The sequence below is a fragment of the Choloepus didactylus genome, chromosome 6, assembly GCF_015220235.1.
Source record: "Choloepus didactylus isolate mChoDid1 chromosome 6, mChoDid1.pri, whole genome shotgun sequence".
NCBI classification, from domain to species: Eukaryota; Metazoa; Chordata; class Mammalia; order Pilosa; family Megalonychidae; genus Choloepus; species Choloepus didactylus.
Genome location: NC_051312.1, coordinates 82,763,090 through 82,787,226, shown reverse-complemented (window position 1 = coordinate 82,787,226; position 24,137 = coordinate 82,763,090). Strand labels below are relative to the sequence as shown.

Genomic DNA, 24,137 nt, shown 5'->3' with positions numbered 1-24,137 from the left:
TGCTTGAAGAACTTTAAATTATTTCTAGTGCAGCTTTGCTAATGTAAAAATGCCATTATTTCTCCTTAAATTTTGAGATAATTTTTACTAGATCGGAATTATAGGTTGGAAGCTTTTTTTTTTCATATAGCACTTTAAAAATATCATTTCTTACTTGTAATTTCTTTATCTGACAGTAGAGAATCTGGATCCCATTATCTACAATTAATTTTCATATTGATTCATCTCTAGTACAATGTTAAATAGTTTCAATGTTACTGATCCTTAACCCTTTGAGACACAAATATATGGTGAGAGTACTCTGTTATCGTAAAACTCTTTTCACATTTACAATTACTCTGTGTAATCAAAACACCATGTTCAAAGTTATTTAGGTCATCTGTTTTTCATGAAGTGCAGTGAGATTATGTAATATATTTGTAATGAAGTTGGCACCATTTGTCAAGTATGCCTTCATCCTGCAATCCCCAATATTTTGTTTAATTTTATTTTTAATGTGCATACAACAAAGTTCACACTTTATGGTTTACTTTTCTATGTGTGTGTGTTGTTCTTTTTTTTTTTAGCAAACATAGAATTGTGGTGAAATAAGCAAGGCTGAGAGTCTAGTATGAACCTCTTGGTGCTGGAGTAGAGATTGAGACACACACACAAATACCTAGTGCCTACATATATTTCCTAGTTTTGTCCACTGAGAGGGCTTGGAAGAGATAACACTCAAAAAGCAAGAACACATCTAGCACTAAGATCTTGATTCCTAAGTACCCTTATCTGGTAAAAGAAACTGGGACTCCGGGGAAATATGGATGCTTCTGGGTTTGGGGAAGGGAAATTATGAGTTGATTTTGAAGTATCAGAAAGAAGTGATAAAAAAAAAATAGAGTCATGTCAAAGAGACTCAATGTGAAAGAAATCTCAATGATGAAAACTGGAAAAAAATTTAGGACCAAATTAAATAACATTATTATTCTATTATAACCCAAAGCAAAAAACAAATATCTGAAAGTGAGCCCATACTGATATAAATAAGCAACTGAAATGAGGAAGAAGGAATAACCTATCCTTCCAGAAAACTTCCAAATAATAAATGTGGAAAGAATGAGGGAAATATAAAATTAGTATTGCAACAACACAATAATAATTGCTACCAATACAATTTACTGTTGAAGGCTAAAACTAGTAGGCTAAACTTTAAGGAGAAACAGGATATTCAATAGCTTCAATTTACTCTCCTGAAACATTTATTAATTACTGAAATGGATCAAATTATTTTTTAAGTAGAGTTTAATTCTCATCCTTTTGAGCATAAGTGGGACTCAATGACTTTCATCTAAACAACAGAGTAAGAAAGTGAAAAAAAATTAGCAACTATATAGTGAAAAACTTGGCAGACATCAATTTATCCAAATAATCAAAGTTAGCATCACCAGTAATATGTCATGTTGACATGATGTATTCTCTGATACAGTGTGATGAGTGATGTTCTTTCCCTAAATTCGTACTCCAAGTTAACCATGAAAAATATTAGATAAACCCAAATGCAGCTATATTTTACAGGATAATTGACAAGTATATTTCTTTCAAAATGTCAAGGTCATTAAAGACCAAGGAAAGAACAAGAAACCATACTGAAGGAGACAAAACTGACATGATGAAAAAATACAAGGTAGTATCCTGGATTGGGTTGTTGAAGAGAAAAAGGTTATTAGTGGAAAGCCTAGTAAGATAGGAATATAGTCTTTGGTTTAGTTAATGGCATTGTACCAGTCTTAATTTCTCAGTTTTAAAATATTTATCATGGTTATAGAAGATGTTAACACTAGTGTAAAGTGGGTGAAGGGTATACAGATCTTCTGTAAATATAACATTTTTTCAAAAGAAAAATTTAAAGAATAATAATAAGAGAATAAGCATTCCATTATTTGGGACCTTGCATTTTTTTTCTCATGAGAATACAGAGTCCATTCTTATCTCTGTTCTCTAGTTTGTAGTATGTCTTTACTCTCTAGCTGCTTTTAAGATATTTATGTTAGTCTTTGATTTTCAGCTGTTTGAATATGATGTACCCAGGTGGAATTTTCTCAGTGCTAAGGACCCTTAGGGTTTATTGATATTCTCGAATTTGTGCATTGTTTCTTATTGTGCAATAATGGAAACTTTTCAACCACTATTACTTAAACTTGTTTCCTGTCCCAATTTCCCTTTTTTTTCCCTTCTCTGACTAGACATACATTTTTCTTAGACTTGATACTTGTACATAGTTCACCGAGTCCCTGTCAATATTTATTTCAGTGGTTTTCCGCTTTGTTTTAGCTTGGATTGTTTCTCTCTACTTGTCTCCATACTTCACTGAAATTCAAGTTCACTTCAAGTTCATTTTTCTTCTGTTTTCAACATGCTGATAATATATTGATAAAGTCATGAAGTGATTTTTTTTCTTTTAATTTAGATATTATATTTTTCATTCTCTAATTATCATTGACTTCACTTATATAGTTTTCATTTCTCTATTCCACATCTGGTAACTGATTATGTCTATATTTTTATCTGAATGTTTAAATATATCTAAGACAGCTATTTTGAAGGATTTTTCTTCTAATTCCAGAGTCTTTTACACATCCTGGATCACTTCATATTACTGTTTTGTTTATTTCGACTTTGAGTAATATTTTTCTGCCACTTTATTTGTCTAGTTTTTTTCTGCATGTATTGGGTATTGTTGATGCTACATTTTTGGTAATCTGGGTCATATATCTTATGTAAAGAGAGTGTCAAGATTTCTTCTGGCAGTCAGTTAACTTACTGAAAGATCATTTTGATGCTTTTACATTTTGGTTTTAGCTTTTATAAGGGGGTGTTTATTATGGTATGGTATGGAGTTTCTAGGATTTCAAATTAAAGCCCAAAGTATTCCAAGACATCTGTCCACTCTTCTTGCAGAAACCCCAATATGTCCCAGTATTGTATGAACTCCCTAATCTCTATTCAACTTTAGAGCCCATCCTGACCTCCCAAAAGTTGTTCTTTGCCAAACTTTCTGGAGTCATGCCCTGTAAACGTGCACCTTGGTATTTTGTCAAAAACTCAAATGGATATCTAAGCAGGCTCCTCCCTTCTGCAGTGACTTCCTATCCAGTAGTTGCCCCAAAATTTAATCCATCTCACTCTATCTGAAATCTGATCTCTTTTCTCTCTCTCTTCAGTAAATAAAGATTTGCTTTCATTTGCCTTCAACTTCCCAGTCTAAGCTAGTAAAGTGCTGTCAGGCAGAAAGTCAGGGTGAATATGCAGTTCACCTATTGTTTCCTTTCATACCAGGAATCACAGCTGTACATTGTCGGCAAGTCTTGTCTCATATGCCTTATACATCTTGCTCAGGATTAGACTTGCTTATTTGAAGGGTATACATTCAATATACTTTCTTTCTTGCTGGCATATAGCTATGAGTTAAAAGGCTTCTCAGTACTCTATATAGTGTAACATTCATACTTAACATTTTTCAAAGTACTGTGCCCACAACAAAAACTGATATTTTTGTTTTGCTTTACAATTTTATGGTAAAACAATACATTATTATGGAGGGCATGAATTGTTTGCCTTGTTATTCAATGCTGTGTTTAGTATTTTGATTTCTATTTAACTACAGAGACACATCCTCAGAGTTGGAAAGGTCTTTATTTTACTAACATTTTCTTATTTCTGCTGCAACCAGAAGAAGTGTATCTATTGTACTTGTATGAAAATTACAATAATTATTATTATTGATTAAATATTCAATGAATACTTTTAAGAACTATGGTATGTGATTTACATATATAAAGTTGCATTAAATACTCACAATATTATTTCACATAATTTAATTATATGAATTGTATTTCATATAAATATTAAATATTATTGATTATTATGTAAGTATGCCAAGCATTGTTATAAATTCTTTGGTGAGTTATCCCATCAAATCCTCACAATAGTCCTATACATTTGTTTCCCTCATTATCCAAACCTCAAAGATGAGGCAACTGAGTCATTGAGAGGTGAAATAACACACTCAAAGACTCAGGGCTATTAAGAGACAGAGTTGAGATACAAACCCATAGAATTTGACCCCAGGGCCAATGTTGTTAACCATTACATCCACTTCCTCCCAATGCTTATACTATGATATTTTGCACCGATGAAAAAGGAGGTTCTGGGAATTTATGGAACTTGTGTAACTGTAAGTGGTGGAAAACATCTTCAACTCAGGTCTGTCTTATTTGAAGTTTTTATTCTCAATCACACCATTTCCTTTTTAACTACAATATAAGGGAACTTAGTAACCAAAACATTCAGACTTGGGCAGGGCCCAAGGATTTCCCAATCACAGTGGGTCTCTTTATAATTTGTTTGACAGAGTCATGGTTAAAGTCATTTGCTGTCCCAAAGCCCATGGTGCCTGTTAGTTGCTTCAGGGGATCATTCCCAGGATGGCTGGTTTGCTGTAAAATTACTCTCCATTTAGGTATCCCTGCCATTGGACTCTTGAGAAGGGGGAGAATTGCTTTCAGCCCATGTCTCCTTGTGGGTGAGTCAATACGGTGGGGCATTGCAAGGAAAGAGCAAAAGTCGTCTGCCAAGGTTCTTTTTAGTGCCCATTTAAGAACAATGTTAATATGTTTTAAGATCCTGAAAACCGATGGGTTAGCAAACAATTAGAGAGATAAATGAGGCTCTTCACCTTCAGGTAACATCCTGGAGCTCCTGGATAAATTTCCAAGAAATCATCAAATGTTGCAGTCCTAGCAGAGGAAAACAATTAAATGTGGAATTTGGAGATGGACTATTAAATCACTGTTAAAAGTCTTCCATCTCTTAAATACAGCCTTATATGTGTATACCTGAATTGCTAGGCAGACTAATTCTCTGCCACTTAAGGGAGAAAAGCTAAGATGAAGGAAAAAATGGCACAGGGAATTGCTACGTATGAAGATAGTCTGAAAAGACACTCTATGTCTTCTTGTAAGAAGGAAGGTTGAAAGATACAGACTGAATCAATAAACTCAGGGTGATCAACATTAATTATAATTATTTGTAAATCCTTGAAGAATCATCCTTGAAAGAGCTCCTTGCATTTTGAGCATGGTAAGTACATTTAGAAATAATTAAAGTTCAAACATTGACAGTTATTATTTACTTTCTAGGCTCTGTACGGAATACTTTACATCAAATAACTGTGCTACTGATTGTTGTAGTGTCTCATCAGATAATTCTAGATATTGGCATACTGTAAGAATTTGTCCAATTTCCTTATTCCCCTTTTATTAGAAGATGAGAAAACTGAAATCAATGCAGTTTACATGAGTGTATGTACATAATGTGAGAAGAGAATGTTTTGTGAACATGAAACCCATTGTCTTATTACTATCACAGCTTTCTATGGGCTCTTTATACTCTTGACCTGAATCCTAATATGATTTCACAAGAAAATAGACATTGATATTGGAAAATCCAGCATGGCTTCCCACTTTGTCTGCTCCATGAAGCCAAATATCTGTAGAGATGATAGAAAACTCTGCTTACCAGCTAAAAGGAACAGCTACTGTATGCAAGAAGCTCATAGTACACTGTGAAATAACTCTCACTTAACCCTATCCTCAGTGACATTTAATTGTCCTTAGCAGACTCTGTGCACTATATGAATAAATTAAGGGTGAAAATATATACATGAAATTAATTTTATACTATATGCCAATTTATAGAAGTTCTGAGTTAAGATTATTTGTCCATAGATTCCTACCCCTCACCCCCCGTGTTTGTGTGGTGTAGCAAGGATTAAAAACAGGTGTCCTGTCTTATCAACCACACTATCATGCTAATTATCACTAAATGCCTTTATTCAACAAGTATTTCTTAAAAATTAAAATGACAACAAAATCAAACACAAACAAACACAAGTTCACCACACTATTCTTCTTCTAGACAGTCAGGTGAATATAAAATATAAAAAATAATAATTGAGACATATTCCACATATATAAGCATCTCAGTGCCTTTTAATCATAACGCTCTTTTTCTCGAAGCCTGAGTAAATGCAATAAAATTAGAAGTCCTGATTCTGTTTACACTGAGAGCATTTTCTTGCTTGTTTCTTTGCTTGTGATAACTACAAGTGAAGCAAGGAATATTCCACTTTGCTAAAGAAATGTTAAAGATTTTCTCTGAGTTTGAAAAACACTGAAGAGTGCAAGCAGGAAGGGGAATTCATAAAGAACATTCACACCATTCACTTGAATGCATAATTCTCAGCCAGTGTTGTATATTATTTCTTCACCTTGTTTCAGATTTGTTGCATCTGTCGGTAAATGACTAGAAATTCATAAAGCTATATGTGAAGGTAAAACAACTTGCCCAGCTTCCTGGAGCAGCAGAGATTACCAAAATATAGATTCCCTTATCAGTTGAGTCCTTTTCCTAACAAACTACCAGCCACTAAACAGCATTCTTGTTTATTACAATTGTCATAAGTTTTCTATTCTTTAACCATCTATGATTAAGTTCTTTGGGGAATCCCAATCAACCAACCTGTTTCTGCTGTTGGCCGTGCCTGCACCATGCCCGAGCTTAACAGTGAGGAGCAAGGCTTCTTCTTTGTCTAAGGCAATCAGAGTCATTAGATACATATTCAGCACTGCAGAGAATTCTGGTTTTTGTTTTTTGTTTTTTAATGTTTGGTTTGGTTTTGTTTGCTTTGTCTTTTTTAATAGGTGAAATGCAGTTTTCTTAAGTGTTGTTGGTTCTGGATCTCTCTGTTCTCTAACCTCTCATATGTCTATCACAAAGCGAGCTACAGCAGATCCTGTCACATAATTAAATCAAATTCTAATAATTTGATATTTTTCCTCACTATTCTCTACAAATCTCGTCCCTTTCATAGACACACTCATACATGCACACGTCTTCAATTTTTTTGCTCCTCTTTGCTGTTATGTTTATCCCAAATGCCTTTTCCTCAGAGAGCTATTCCCTAAACTCTTGGTCTAATATAACATCATGTTCTCTTTCCATATTGTTTTATTTTCCTCACATATTTAAAATAGTCTTGACTCTCATGTTTCCTTCATTACTGGAGCCTTATTACTCTTTTAAAGTTCTATTTCTACCTGTAGAACAGTGCCTGGGTCAGTTTAATTAATGAATGAAAATGCAGGCATCTAACCTGGATATAATAAGGAAGATCGATATGAGGATATAACAAATTAAGAATTAATGGGAGTCTTTAGTTTACATTTATTTTTTCTTTTTGAGTCATGGGTAGAAAGTGCATTAACATCGTGTGAAGACATGCAGGCACTTGCAAGAAAAAGAGGTGGAGGGTAGGAAAATCATTAATAAAACTTACAAAAGGAAAAAAAGGAACAAATATCTGTGAAAGCAGATCAGTGCCAAGTTCACCTCTCACCCCTCAGTCTACTTTTCTATGAAGAAGGTCTGTGAGTACCTACCTGTGTCTCCTGTCAAGAGCCAGCTTTTGTCTTCAGCTACAGACAACAAAATTCAGAGTGCAAAGCACTGACCTCATCTTTGGAACAAGAAATATTTGGGCAAATTATAAGATCATGAATTTTTCAATATAGAGGACTATTTTGTGGAGTTTTGTAAGGAATAGTTTTCCATTACATGTTCTGACCCACCAATTTATTTGATTATAGGGCCCGTGATTCCACGTATGTTTGGAGTTCTGTCCCTACAGTTCACTATGGCATCTTCCAACCACACTGGCACATACTTCTCACAGGCCTCCCGGGCCTGGAGGCTGTGCGCACCTGGCTCTCCATCCCTCTCTGTGCCATGTATGTGGCATCTCTGACAGGGAACAGCCTGATCCTGTGGGTGGTGAGGTCAGAGCCCTCCCTTCACCAGCCCATGTATTACTTTCTGTTCATGCTAGCAGCGACCAACCTGGGCCTGTCTGCCTCCACACTGCCCACCGTGCTCACCATCTACATGCTGGGGCTCAGGAAGGTGGCCCTGGACGTATGCTTGGTGCAGCTCTTCTTCATCCACACCTTCTCCATCATGGAGTCCTCTGTGCTGCTGACAATGGCCTTGGACCATTTTGTGGCCATCAGCAACCCACTGCACTATGACACCATCCTCACAAGCCCTCAGATTGCCAGCTTGGGCCTGACCATCTTAGTGCACAGTATCAGTCTCCTTATCCTGGCCCCTGCCATGCTAAAGAGGCTTCCTTACTGCTGGAGTCACCAGCTGTCCCATTCCTACTGCCTGCACCCAGATGTCATGAAGCTGGCCTGTGCTGACACTCGCATCAACAGTGCCTATGGTCTCTTTGTAGTGCTCTCCACTCTGGGTGTGGACTCAGTGCTCACTGTCCTTCCTATGGGCTCATTCTACAAACAGTGCTGTCTATTGCCTCCAAGGCTGAGCACCTCAAAGCTCTCAACACCTGTGTCTCCCACATCTGTGCTGTGCTGCTCTTCTACACACCTATGATTGGCCTCTGCATGATCCACAGATATGGGGAGCAGGCTTCCCCAGGCAGTCATGTGCTGCTCTCCTATCTCCACTTTCTCACACCTCCAGTGCTCAATCCAGTTGTTTACACCATCAAGACCAAGCAGATTCAACTAAGGATGCTGCATCTCTTCCAACTGGGTGGCGTCGGCATCAGAGTCAGCCAGCGTCATTAAATCTTTGATGTACAGAGAGAAACAGGATCATCTCTAATCATAACTCTTGTGTACTGAGCCACTGAAAATATAACAAGCCACATAGTGATGAAAAGAATGTAAGAAGGAGACACCAACCTCTTCTACATGAAGTCATCTCAAACATGGGAAGAAATGATCCACCTTCTCATTTACTTAGTCTTTCATTAAACAAAGTTTAATTCAGCACCTATCATGTTCAATATATTATTATAGGCCTAGGAAATAGAAATATAACTTACCTTAGTTGTATTTATGATTATACAAATACATGTATAGATTTATGGAGGCAGGGCTCAAATTACTTAAAGCTCCCTAAAAGGAATAAGTATACTAAATGGAGATGAGACTTTAAACATATTGCTTAAAATCTTTACAAATGTAGAAATATACACATAGTGTTTTGCCTTAGAGCTGATGAGTAAGAATTTTTGGCAAATGGGATGATGGGCAGATTTGGGGTTCAATGACATTAGAAGCATTTTGGAAACACCCCACTAAAATATACTTCCCAAGAAGACAGGCCTTCTTCCTCTCTTGTCCACCATTGCTTTCCCTCTTCTGAATGGATTACTTTGCAGATATTAATGTTTAGGTTTGTATTTGCTGGATGAAAGAATGAATAGATTAATGGGTTACATTTTTAAATTTTTTATTAGATAAGCTGTAGGTTTACAGAAAAATCATGCAGAAAATGCAGAGTTCTGATATATGTCAATTGCAAATGAATTTTTCCCTAATATTAATAGTTTGCTTAAGTGTGGTATCTTTGTTACAATTGATGGAATGATATGATTATAATTATACTATTAACTAGAGTCCATATTTTTAAGGGCCTCATCTATGGACCAGGAAATACTTGGGCAAATTATAAGGTCATGGATTGTTCAATATAGAGGACTCTTTTGGGGAGTTTCATGAGGAAAAAATAGAACTATTGTGTTTTATAATCACTATTTGTGTTGTATAATCTTATTTGTGTTGTATAAACAGTGGTGTTTTGTATTTTGTTTTATAATTTTATTCTAATAACATGTGTCCAACCTAAAATTTCCCCTTATAATCAAATTCAATTATGTAATTCAGTGATGTGAATTACATTCAAAATATTGTGCTACTTTCACTGCCATCCATACCAAAACTCTTCTATCACCCCAAACAGAAACTGTGATCAATTAAGATTTAACTCCCTATTCCTTCCCCTCACCCTGACCCTGGCAACCTGTATTCCTGTTTCTGACTCTATGAATTTGCTTATACTAATTATATCATATCAGTGATATCATACAATATTTGTCCTTTTATGTTTGGCTTATTTCACTGAACTTGATGTCCTCAAGTTTCATCACATTGTCCTGTGTATCACAACTAGGTTCCTTTTTACTGCAGGTCAATATGACATTGCATGTATATACCACATTTGTTTATCCATTCATCTGTGGATGGACGCTGGAGTTGTTTCTGTCTTTTGGCAATTGTGGATAATGCCTCTATGAACAATGGAGTGAAAATATCTGTTTCAGGCCCTGCTTTCAACTCTTTTGTGTATACACCTAGAAGTAGGTTTGCAGGGACATATAGTGAGTCTGTACTTAACTTTCTGAGGAACTGTCAAACTATTTTCCACAGCAGCTGTAACATTTTATATTCCCAACAAAAAGAAATGAGTGTTTCTATTTTTCCACATCTTTCTCCAACATTTCTTTTTCCATTTTTAATAATAGCCGTTATTCTAGTGGGTGTGAAATGGTATCTCATGGTTATGACTGAATTTCCTTAATGACTATTGATGATACTCATGTTTTTATGTGCTTATTGGCCATTTGGATGTGTTCTTTGAAGAAATTTCTATTCAAGTCTTTTGCCCATTTTCTAACTGGGTTTCTTGTATCTGTTTGTGGAGTTGTAGGGATTCTTTATATAATCTAGATTATAAATCCTTACTGCATATATGGTTTATGAATATTTTCTCCCATTAGGTAGGTCATCTTTTTACTTTCATATGGAAGTCCTTTGATACACAAGTGTTTTTTGTTGTTGTTGTTTTACTTTGATGAAGTCCTATTTCTTTATGCTTTATTTTGTTGCTTCTGCTTTTGGTGTAGTGTCTAAGAAACTATTGCCTAATACAAGGTCCTGAAGATGCTTCCCTATGTTTCCTTTTAGGAGTTTCGTAGTTTTAATTCTCACACTAATGAAGTGGGAGGCATGATGATGCTTTGTGTCTTCAACTTTTAAAACCAACTCAGAATATGCATCACACAGGTATCTAAATATTTGAGTATTTCTATGTCCCTAGTTCACAGTATCCTAAGTAAATGGCCATATGTCCCTTTTCAGGAGGAATGGAGGAATTTTAACTGTCTACACATGCTGAGCCACTATAATTCCCTTCTTCCTAGGTATTCTACCTCTTCTTTGCTCAGTGAACACCAGGACCAAAGACTGGTTGAAATCTAAGAGCCAGTCAAGGTACTGTACTTTGTTTTGGGAACAGTTATCCTCAGACTTCCTGATTATCCACTTTGATTACATGTTATAAATTGAGTAGCACTCTGATTGAATTCCCATCCATTTGTGTCCTTGAGGTACCATGTTATTAACAATCTGCACAAATATCTGTGAGTTCAAGTCATGTATGCACTTGCCCTTCATTATGTAATTATGTCTACCTGTCTTCTGATGGAGTCACACTAGCAACTGGCATTGTTTCAGGGTCATCTTATCATTAGCATTCAGCCTACATCTTCATCAATCCTATACATAAAATCTACCACTGAACTCCTTAGTGACATTTGTATTTCCCTCCCCAGCACATTTGTTATGGATTTGGTTATAGGGAATCCTCCAATCCTTCTTAACATTGTTCATATTCATGCAGAAAGTTTACTGGTCATACATACATTTCCACTTCTATAGGCTTTTTAATCCTTTCTTCCAACTCAAGCCCCCACAGTTCTGGCATTTCAGTCTTATTTGCTATGAGCCATCATATTTCCATCCTTCAAAGAGTCATCATAGAATTGTGTTTGCACCATCTTCTGAGGTCCATGTCAGTGCATTAAATTGTGAGTCTAGGGAGAATGAGCTCAGCAGAATAAACTCTCTTTCTGACCTTATAATCTGTATGCTTCGATCAAACACCTCAGCATACAATCCATTACATTCACTTGTGGATCCCACCAGGACATGCTCCCTAGGTCTACAGTATGTCATTGGCCAGATTGCATTGAGACTTAATCCTAGTAGAGATCTAGAGGCCAAGGGGGGCATTGGGTTATGTCCTGAGAGGACACAGGGACAGAGTCTCTGCATCATCTCTGAAGAAGGCAGTAGTGATAGCTGTTAATTACAAGGCTGTGTCACTTCTGTAGGCTCAGATGGTTTGGGGGAATAGGAATGGTCAAGATTTTGAATGCAGCAACTCATATGTCCTATCTTTTATGTCAGGTTTCCACTATTCTAACACCCTGACCTTGGAATTGCAGATCATATTTGGTGGCAAGATTAACATTTCTATTTCATAATAAACTTGTTTATTTTACAATAATTTTGGATTTACAGAAAAGTTTCATAAAAAGTACAGAATCTTCATCTATCACAAACCCAATTCTCCCTATTATTACCATCTTACACTTAAGATTCATTTTCACAGTTTATGAGCCAACATAGATATATTATTATTAACTAAGTTCTGAACTTTATCTAGATTCCTGCAAATTAAATGCAGATATTGTCAGAATGGATAATAAAACAAAGTCCAACTATATGCTGTCTTTAAGAAACCCACTTCAAATGTGAAAATTCTCATGAGATAAATATAAAAGGTTTGAAAAAGTTTACCTGGTTAATACCAATCAAACAAAATCTAGAGAAATTATTAATATCACACAGAGTGGACTTTAGAACAAGGGATATTATTAGGGATAAATAATTTATTTCATAAGAGGTCATTTCATCAAAAGGACATAAGAATCCTAATGTATATGCACCTAATAACAGAGCATCAAAGTACATAAAGAAAGAAAAGAAAATTAGACAAATCCATAGTTACCCTTGCAGACTTCAACAATTTCTCTCATTGATAATTTGAACAAATAGAGAACCAAATCTGAACAATTCTATCACCAATTTGGTTATTATGTTCTCTAATATCTACTTTGTGTGAAACTAATAGAGCCACCTAGCTTTTGGGGAATGTCGAGAATACCCTTTACCCCTTTCTCTGCTGTGGGTGCACCGCAGAGTCCTGGATGCCTCTCCTCCATAGCTCCATCTCCCAGTGGGCAGTTCCTTCCCTCTGTGACTCCAGTTTCCATTTTTTTCATTTGACTCCTTGTCTCTCAGGACACCATTTCTTCCTTTTGTTTCTCCAATATTTGGTATTTTTCTGTCATTGTTCTTTTCTGGGTTGCCTGGCTATCCTCTATTTTCAGATCATCCTACCTTAGTAACTAGTTATTTAAATATTTCTCTGACTGATTTGATTCTTGGTGAAAGAAGTGATCCTATGAAACCAATCCTCATGCTGGAATTTTGAGATTGAGTTGCTAATCCCTCTGTAATTTATACCATGTTATATGTTCTCTGTTAAAATAATTGGCATGAATTCTGTTTCCTTAATGGGACCCCAAATAATGCATTTACCTATGCATCCTATGTGGGCAGGTATGCTACATCCACTGGACTCTACAATTTATTAATCCTTTCAGCCAGGAAACATTATCTGAGTGTCTTCTCTGTACCAGACACAATAATAACTAATGTGGATATGTAAATGGGAGACAGTAAGAATACGTTTGGTGGGAGAGACTGATAAAGTAAACAAACCAACAAACAAAGCTACATACGTGTAAATAAATGCATACATGTATACTCCAGGTGATATGGAAATACAAAGTAATGCTACTAACTAAATCAAAGGAGGAAGTTTATGAAAAGCCCCTAGGAGACTGATGCATCAGCAGAGTCAATGGAAAATCAGTTTGTCAACTCGTTCCAAAACCTTAATAATTTCAAATCATTAATCAGTATAAAATTCCATTTACAGTTACAAACCACATAATGTTATATTTTAATAAGGTCATTTATTTTCCTGCCAAAAACCATGCTTTGTAAGAAAGAAGTCATTAGCCCATCTAAATCTTTGATATGTTATTCCTATACCTTTCTCATGGGTCATTTTTCAAGAGCCAAAATTTGGATGCTATCATTATTATTAAATATAAAAATTCACATTCAAAATTTCTTCAATAATTTCCCTACTAATTAGGTTTAGAGACATATTTCCTTAACTAGCATAAGTATCATCAGGTCATCAACCTTACCCTGCATTACTCTACATATCACAAAGATTTAATTGAAACTGTATTTCTCCATGGCTGGTTTTTCTTTATGTGCTCAAAGATCTCTCCTCTCTACCACAAAATGCAGTTCTCTAAATAAACAGGGTAAAGAGCTCAAGATACCACGCAAAAGTTTTTCTCAAATTCTATAACTACTAAAATAATGAATGAAGACAAGCCTACGTATTCAATAAGAAAATATCCATTCCATTGGAACTTAGTTGCATAAAAATTGGCTTAAATGATACAGATTAATTCCTAGTTTGGGGAGTGAAACAGTAGGGGTAATAAGTTCATTTTTATGTCTTATAAAGGGTCAGAAGAAAATATCCACATGAGTCTTTAATGTGAATCCAAAGGGCTCATACAAACAGGAAAACAATTCAAACACATTTTACCTGGTGGTGGACTCTAGGGAATTACTCATAATAACATTGTCTAAGGAAGCAAGATTCTCATGCCGAAAGAGCTCAGGGGGATTCAGAAACAGGCTGGTAAATGCACACATGCACACACACATACACACACAAAGATATATAGCTTCCTTCTGCCAGATATAAGTTTAGGAACATAATTGTTATGCCTTTGGTCCACAAATGCTGACCTACTATTTGTCGTGGGAAACCAGGTATCTCTTTCATTACTAACTGAGGTATCAAGGAAGGGATGGATTCAAAAAGTGATTATTATCCCTAGAATTATTTCTTTCCCAAGGTTTGGTTATATAAGTTGTTAGACAAATGCCCATGGAAGGATGTTTCCTCTTGAGCCTTTAGCTCACTTCCTCTTTATAAATATGTAAATTTCTCTGTGATTCACCAGATTTCCAAAATAAAGAATGGAGATGTTAAATGTAAATGATGGATCTTCAGTAAATAAGTATGGGGTATCATGTTATTATCTTGGAAGTATTCTTGGGATTTTATTTAGGAAATGAATAACCTTCAAATGTTTCCTAACTGTTTCTACAGTCAGCAACCAGAGATCCAATCTATTTGGTGTTTAAGTGAAGCTAAGAAACATGCAGCATTGTCAGCTGAGAAATAATAATAACCAATATTTACAAGAAGGTGCTATGTACCAGGTTGGGTTTTAAATGATTGATATGAATTACCTAATGTAATCCTTCCAACATTCCTTTGCAGTAAATACTACCACTATCATTTTTATTTCTAATTTATAGTTGTAAAACTTAGGCCTGAAGAGGTTAAGTAAATTGTCCAACGAGACAAAATTATTGAACCCAAGATCATGTGCTTTTCCTTTTCATGTAGTGATGTGGCTAATTAAGGAAATCAACACAATGCATGGCAAAATTCAGGGGCTACACATTTTCTTTTCTTTACTGAGTTAAAGCCTCAGTCCTGTAGCTTAATAGCTGTTTCTGGACAGACAGATTACTTCTCTAAGCCCAAGATCTCACCTGGAAAATAAGGGTTAACCAGACATTTTTACATAGGGGTTTCATAAATTTTATGGAGAGGATCTTGTGAAGTGTTAGTATTAAAATTCTAGGGACATAGCATTATTCTGTTCAGTAAGGCTAACTATTATTACAAATTATGGTTTCCTTGAGAAAGGGAAGGTACTACTGAGATTAATAAACTGCTCCATTGCAACCATTTCTCTACAATGCACCTAGAATTATCTTTTAAAAATACGAATTTAACCATACTTTTGACCATCCCCAACCACACACACATACATACACACATTCTCAAAATTAATATCTTCACATTTATTTTATTAATTGGAAATTATATAAAATTTTTTAAACATTGCTTATTTCTCCATCCTTTTTTCGTCATATCATTCAAGCCAAAACTTTCTCCACATCTGAAATGTGTTATGCAAATTATTATAGATTCCAAATTGTCATCCTTTCTTTTGTCTCAGGGATTCTCCAAGTGCTTTTATCCCTTATTTCTTACTTATTTAATCCCACATTTGTATTTAATTAAACTGAAATTCAGAAAGTAGAAACAATTTAGCCAACCTCATATAGAAAGCATCAGAGATAGAGCTAGAATACGGACTCCACCAACCTCAGTCTTCTTTTTTTTTTTTTTACTGTCTTTACTTTTAAAACTCAGTTGTGAGAAAAAAAGAGAGAGAGAAAATTTGGAGTTGCATTTCATCCTAACATGGATCTTGGGTTGTGTACTGGTAGAAACAGACTCTAATTTAATCAGTAATGTGAGACTGCTATAGTCTGTAATTGCATGGGCTGTATTTGGATGACAGCCACATCTTCCCTTTGTTTCTCCAACTTCGTTTTCTTAATGTGCATGAAGACAGATATTAAGAACTAAGAATAAGGAAGACATTTCTACTCTGTACCTGTTCCCCTAGATTTTAGTCACCCAACTAGTTTTAGGTTGTCCTCTCAGAGCACATTTTATACTGAAAACTGTGAAGTCAATTTCAGAGATAATGATTACCTACAATATTTCATGTCTTGCTTAAATTAGTCATATATGGGGACATTATAGTTGATTTGCATTTTATGTTATGATTCCTTGTAACAAGTTTACTAGGGCCTCCATGTTTCTCTTTGACTCTATGTTTGAAAAGGCAACAAAAGACATTTATGTAGCACCCATCATAAGCTCATGAGATAGAGGTTTTCATTTTAAAGGGTTATGGTGATGATGTGCTAATCCAGACTTTCTGGATTGAGAGTAAAAGATGATTGACCCTGTGCACCTAATTACACACAATGGACTTTTTCAACAGCAGTGACTACAGACCCTTCCTCCTGACTGGTTTCCCTGGCCTGGAGGCTTCCCATCCAGTGATCTCCATTTTGTTTTGTGCCCTGTACCTAATTGCCCTTGTAGGTAATAGTGTCATTTTAGTAGTTATCCAGGTCGAACAGTCACTCCACACACCCATGTACCTTTTACTCTCCATGCTAGCTGGGAGTGACCTAGGGCTCTGTGCTGCCACCCTGCCCACCCTGCTCCAACTTTTCTGGTTCAGTGTGAATGAAATAAACTTTGATGTCCGCCTCATCCAGATGTTCTTCATCCATGTTTTCTCTCTCATGGAATCAGGCATCCTGCTGACCATGGCCTTTGACTGCTATGTGGCAATCTCCAACCCACTCAGATACACTACTATTTTGACTAATGCCACCGTTCCCAAGATAGGCATGGGAATTTTCCTAAGGACTGTGGTTGTCATCTTCCCAATATCCTTTCTCATTAAGCGACTGAAGTTTTGTAAGGCCAATGTTCTCTCCCAGTCATACTGCCTGCACCCAGATATCATCAAGCTTTTGTGTTCTGACCACCACATCAACAGCATTTATGGCCTCATCATCATTCTCATCACCTTTGGCATGGACTCTGTGTTCATCCTCCTCTCTTATTTGAAGATCCTGATCACTGTGCTACACATTGCCTCATGGGAAGAGCAATTCAAGGCCCTCAAAACTTGTGTCTCCCACATCTGTGCTGTGCTGCTGGTCTACGTCCCTATGCTGGGGGTGTCCAGTATTCATCGATTTGGGAAGCGTATTCCACCTGTGGTGCACGTTATCATGGGCTATGTTTACCTGTTAGTGCCTCCTGTTCTCAACCCTGTTGTATATTGCATTAAGACCTGAGAGATATGCACCCGTATTTTGGGGAATTTACTGTAATTGTAGCAGAGATGACACTTTATTCCCTCAAATAACTTAGCTAAAATAAATAATCATTATACAAATAAAGAGTACCTAATACACATGGAAATGAGTAGATATATTGGAAGATTTTTAATTTATAAAACCAGCCATGCACTATATCACATTGTGTACTTTGAATCCACATAATCCACAATTTAAATCCTGATGAATGACTTCCCCCATACCTTTTCTTATTACACAACTGAAGTTTTGTAAGGCTAAAACTTATTTTTCTTCTGTCCTTCCTTGAGATCCCATTGAATTTTCTCAGATTTACCTTCTGAATATTTTGTGGAGCTTAGAAACTGCTTTACAAATTTATTCTTGTATTTTACTATTTTCTATGTATATTTCCTAATTTCTCTGATATCTACTGATGGTGCACACAACTACAGCTTAGAAAAATAGGCAACAAATTTATAAAACAGGTTAATTCAGAGCTTAACTGGTGCAATGGCTTCCATTTTGTACTCTGGTTGGGGTTTATAATTATTATCAGCATTCAACTTATTTATGAAATTATGTGTAAGAAAATGAAATAAAGGTAGCTTGTTTATTCCTAATAGCTGTTGGAGAGTGTTTCAGCAAAGATATTTGGTAAAAGAAAAGTACATTTATTTTGGAAAGCATCCACTATAGTTAGTTTCTTGTTTTGCTGGAGTTATCAAAATGACATAAAATGGAGAAATAACAGCAGTGCATTAAGTAGGCTCATATGCCCCATGTCTAGCCAAGAATGAGAAAATTGGTACTTCATGCATCAGAACATTAACATCTGAGAGGTGTGAGGGCCTTACATATTACTCACATCAACATTTTCCTGATTGACCCAGGCTTTCCTAAACCCACTCCAAAAATAACACCAAAATTTCCATAACATGTTTAGAAGCATGTTCTTTGCACATGCTTAAGAAATGCATAATATTTCTGTAGGGTTGACAGTAAAGTAGGAGGTTATAAATGCAATGTGTCTCATCTGTGCCTCTAAAAATTCTGGTGTCTTTTCACCTCACCTCTGTCTAGACCTTCTGGAAAATAGACACACTTTTCTCCCATTGTTATTTTATTTCCTCTTTCATACTTTTCACATTTTTTAATACTGCAAAATCTTCATTTTTGGAACTCAATGGTCTTATCTTAATTGTGAAAAATTCCTTATTTTTTTCCCTTCACAGTAGAGTTCTTACTCAGATAGGACAGGTAACATGTCCGTTGTGTTCACTGACATATTCATACCAGCAAGGGGCTCAGCATATAAATGACCACAAAATATGTACTGAAAGAATAAAGGAATAAATAAATGGTCACAAATTATTGGGGGTGAAAACCACAAAATAGACAAAAATTCAGGCCTATAACCCAGAGCAGGAAAAATGTCATCATTTTTTATGGGCACCAGGGACCAGCAATTGCATTTTTGGGCTGAGCAAGATGGATTTACTATAAGAGGGACATCTTGTAAGATCAGCTACAAAGATGAGCCTGAAACCTGAATTTGGCACATATTGAATATCAGTTAATTGTGCTGTTACGTTAACATGTTTCAGTGGGAAAGGCAGTATGCATTTTGTATTATTCAATGTTCCCTGACTAATATTCAATAGTTTCCAACCTTGGAGGTAATGAATGTCAATAGAAGGATTTCAGGGTAAATTCAGATGAGTGAATTGGAGTAGGTGACTGCCCAGAGCTCTTCAAAATGAGGGCCTGTGAGTTCACATTCCAAAAGGAAATGGAGACACACACATAATTAATTTTGAAACTGAACATTACATATGAAAGAAATCTGCATGGGTTTTCATGTCCAACCACTGAGTAACATCATAATTATTCATTTATACCCACCATAGGAATCTTCTTATTTTACTGCTTTTTACCATCAACTTGTCCCAATTCCCCAGCTACTCAGTATTTAATGAATTTTGGACTCTTTTTGACCATATGGTATATAAATTCTCAAGTCACACACATAAACACACACACACTCATGAATGTATTCTCATTACTACTCATAGCCCTTGTCACTAAATCATTTCTTTAAAAGATATTTTATGAGTGAACTTGTTATATCACCAGCTGCTAAAAGAAAAGCTACTGTTACCCTCAAAAAGATATGGAAAAACATCCTACTGAAAGCAGATTCAATTTCCTCAAAAGAACACTTTTAGACTAGCTGAGACCACAGAATTCAAAAGAATTTATTAAACATGATATTTTAGTGAATATTGGGGAATTATATTTAATGGACATATATTTACCTCTACTTATCAGATTCAAATATAGATATTTTTAATCAATTCACTTTTTATTGATGAAAGAAATTCTTTTAGTGTCCTGAGAAATTGAACTCTCATTTCTCTACTACAGGAACCTGTTATTTCTACTTTTATTTTCATTATATTAAATTTGGCAGTTGACACAATGATTCAGACATGGCTAATTTGATCTCATGCTACTCTAGAAGACCCATCTAAATTATTTTTGCCAGTGGCATCTTATTTTGGTTATAGCAACTGCATCTGTAGAATTGCTGCATCTATATTATTCAATGTAAATTTTTCCTTATTTTCATGCTCCAATATTATTTTTTATTTTTCAAATTTAATGTGTAATTTGACTCTTTATCTGAAATTCACTTTGATGTACTGTGTAAGCTTAGAATCTGAAGGGAGTTTTCTTTTTTTCCCAAATATTAGATGTATTAAGAGATTCTATGTGCTATAATTGCATTCATGAATAACTTTTGGGTTATGAATTTTCCCCCAGTATTCTATTGTTTTTACTATGGAAGTATTAAAATGTGCTTCAATATTTGAAAAGGCAGTTTTCCCTAAATTGTCTTTGTATACCTATTTCAATTTTTTTATTGCATTGATGCCAAACTATAGATTTTTTAATATTGAGTTTGGAGTATGTATTAAGCCATGTTTTCTATGGGAGGGAAGGAAGAAAAAAAGCAGTGTAATTAGGTCATAGACTTTACACAATTTAGTGGCTTTCTTTGATTTTTTTCCTTGTGATTTTGCAGCAAAATAATCTACCAAGATTTGTGGGAAGAAGAGGTCTGATTTTGAAGAAAGTAAAGTATTTTAAGAGCAAATATAGAGAATAAAAAAGTTTTAAAAAAATAATGGAACAAAAGAAAACAAGCTGGTTTTGCCCAGAATGATGTTTTTGGAGAATCTGTATCTAGGTACAGACACGGAAAATATGGGTACTTGAATTTGCATGAGCCTAAGGTTTTGCCAAGTGCATTCCACCATATATATATGTATGGTAAGGTGTTTTAGAGTAGTAAGAAGATACATTTCAATGCATGACCATAGAATGCAAGCCCAATAAAACAGATTTGGGAAGAAATTCTTTCTTTATTATATTGTAACTGTTTTCCTTCCAAGATTTTCAAATTTATCCATTGATTTAAATTTACATCATCCAATAATGGTAGATATTTTCCTCACTGAGATACAATCATTCTCATTATAGTCATCTTTATATGCCTATGTCCAAAAAGAAATGGATTTTTAAATCACAGTACAATCATCTGGTAATAGCATAGAATATTTAAATATAAATATATACAATGACTTGGACTGTGCTCCTGCTGTTAAGGAGCAAAAGCTTACACCCAGAGTGACTGGACAGTTTCTAAGGTGATCCCTGGTGTTTCCCTACCTACCATTGTCCACACCTTGTGTAAGCCCCACTCCTTGAGTGCAGTCAAACTGTGACAGGCTTCCAGTCGATAGAATGGAACAAATATATGCAAAGGTGATAAGATGCCACTTCCTCCATCTTAGCAGATTGGAAGTACAGATTCTCCTCCAAGGCTTGATGAAATAAGGAGGCATTTTAAGGAAGCCCACATGACAGGAACTGCAGATGACCTCCATGAACTAATGGTCTTCACTAGGACATGAGATTGGCCTCTAGTGCCACCAAAAATAAACCCAGATCCTCAGCCTCACAGTCAGAGGATATAAATTTTGACAACAACCTGGAAAATAGCAGAATAATATATTCTCCAATAGAGCCTACAGATGAAAATACTGGCTGGCAAATCCATTGACTGCAGTCTTGCTAGACCCTGAGCAGAGAATAGCACAAAGGAGTGCCTGAGCTCCTGAAGCAGAGAAACTGTGAGAAAATATGTGACATCACACTGTGGTTGTTTTTTTGTTTGTTTGTTTGTTTGTTTTGTAAATTCTTCCATGCATCCACTACTCCCTCATTGGCATTAGTTCTCTTTATATTTTTCTAAGTTCTCATTTGTATTGCAGTAAACACATAGTGAACTTCTAGTTTGTAAGTCTGAAAGCTGAATTCCTTTTATATTCTCAAGGAGTAGATATTATAGGAGGAGATCATTAGAAATTATAGCCAGAATCCAGAAAATTGCATTTCCCAGAGAACAGACTCCCCTGTTGGCCTGGAAAAAAACCATCTTGCCAGGAAGGCACAGTGATCTAAATTGCATTCCTTAAGGACACAATCACTATAAAAGCTGCCATTATGACCATCCTCTTTGGCTGTGATTCCACAATCAATAAGGAGAATCAAGATTATTAATTAAATTTTCTAGGCACCAATTTCAGGGAAATTGTTTGTTTCTAGATATCAAAATTGTGTATTTTGCCAAGAAAGTAAGGTTCCTTATTAGATATATCAACATTTTGATCTGCAAGTATAATATGAGATTGGCTATTAAACATGACTTCTTCAGAGTCCTATTAATTTAGGGGTTGGTTTTAGACCCATAAATTGAAGTAATAGATACTAGATTGTGCTAATTTACCAACAGAAATGGGAAATTGCCTGTTTTGTTGGAGAGCTAGTTATAATCTCCCTGATTAGAAATATATTATTATTGGAACCATAGTTTTATCACTCTAAAGATGAAAAAGAAAAAGAAAAATAGCTGCATTTGAAAAGTATAAGTTCTTCAAAGTTCAGTCACACAGTTTCCTCAGAAAAACTTGAAAATATCATATTAAAGGATACCTGGTAATTTTATAGTATTCTCTTAAAACTAAATACTATTCTGGCAAAAAAAAGTGCACAATTGTTCAGAAACTTGGACTGGGATATAAAATTATCAGATGCAGTTCAAAATTGGAAACTATAATTTCACAAGTGTGAAAGAGATGCTTTAGTCAGCTAATTCAAATACAGACTGTGGGTTCTCTGGTTTAAGCCTATATAATAACCAAAGCCTCCTAGGCCAAGAGATGATTCCCTGTTTGTTTGTTTTTTTAAATAGATATCAACATACCACAGAGATGTATAAATATCCCCCTCTAAGTTCTTATAAGGCTGGTCTTGACATCGTATCCAAGACCTAGGGCTACCACTGTGGCAGGTACCAAGAAGAAATTCAGGATCTTCCCTTTATGTTCCTAATGGTTTAGAAAAGCCATTCATTTAAAAGGTAAATTAAAGTGGCTTCAAGGTTGAAACTGGGGGTTTTGGAATTAGGATCCCTGTGTTTGAAAACAAAGTTTACACATTCATTAGCGATGTCACCTTGAGAAAGTTTATCCTTCATTGCCTGAGTCTCCTCTTATGTAGAAAAGAATAATAATGTAGCTTCCTCATATAGTAGTTGTGACCATTAAATTGGATAATCCATGTAAAGTGCTTAGAGTAGTTTTTAGTAAAATGTTTTTCACATTTTAAGCATTGATGCATGTTTGAAATTTTAATAACTTTTTTTTACTATTAATGCTGTTTTGCTCTTTACTATGCTGACTTGTGATATATCTTCTACTAAAATATGCTGACATTTACTGTCTGGGTGTTTGTTATACAGCAAAGGCCAAGAACTCCTAGGAGACACCCAGACAAATGAAGCACAGTCTCAGTTTTAAGAGGCTCCCATGAAATTGTGCTCAGTCCTCCATGTTTTAACAAGATAATTATAAGACCTTCCATTAAAGCCAACACATCTATTCTATGTGTGTGCTCTTTGACCAGCAGTTTTGTCTTTTCTTCTCATCCAACTTTGGACAGAAGGAAAGAGAGAAAAAGAAAGAGAGAATAAGAAATACATATTGATAATGTGATAGTGTGTTTCCCTTACTTATTAAGGCTTGGGATAATATTGGTTAGGATTTCAAGTAACACAAAGGATGATTGCTAGATATCTTGCAAGGTAGTTTTAAGTCCATTTGGTGGTGCGACACCCACTCATGAAAAGTGAGGCCTGTGCAAATGCCATATTTTGGTGGCTCTGTTTTAAGGCAGTAGTATTTATTATGCATAACTCTTTGAAACTTCCAAAGACTTGCAGTCTGAAAGTTCTGATAAACACATAAGTGGCTTTGTAAAAATTACTGTTTTGGATTGCAAACTTGGACAATTGAATTGAGGCTGTTTTATAGGCCCCAAAAGAGCATACTTTGAAATTTAAGGCAT

At 35.4% G+C, this 24,137-nt stretch overlaps 1 protein-coding gene and 1 pseudogene across 1 annotated transcript; both read left to right on the top strand.

Moving 5' to 3' along the window:
* Nucleotides 1-7,735: 7,735 nt before the first annotated feature.
* Nucleotides 7,736-8,690, top strand: LOC119537149 (annotated as a pseudogene).
* An 8,082-nt stretch (nucleotides 8,691-16,772) lies between these two features.
* Nucleotides 16,773-17,663, top strand: LOC119537148 (olfactory receptor 51I2-like). Its single transcript, XM_037839725.1, has one exon. It carries the CDS (start codon nucleotides 16,773-16,775, stop codon nucleotides 17,661-17,663), a length of 891 nt encoding a protein of 296 aa, XP_037695653.1.
* Nucleotides 17,664-24,137: the final 6,474 nt, after the last annotated feature.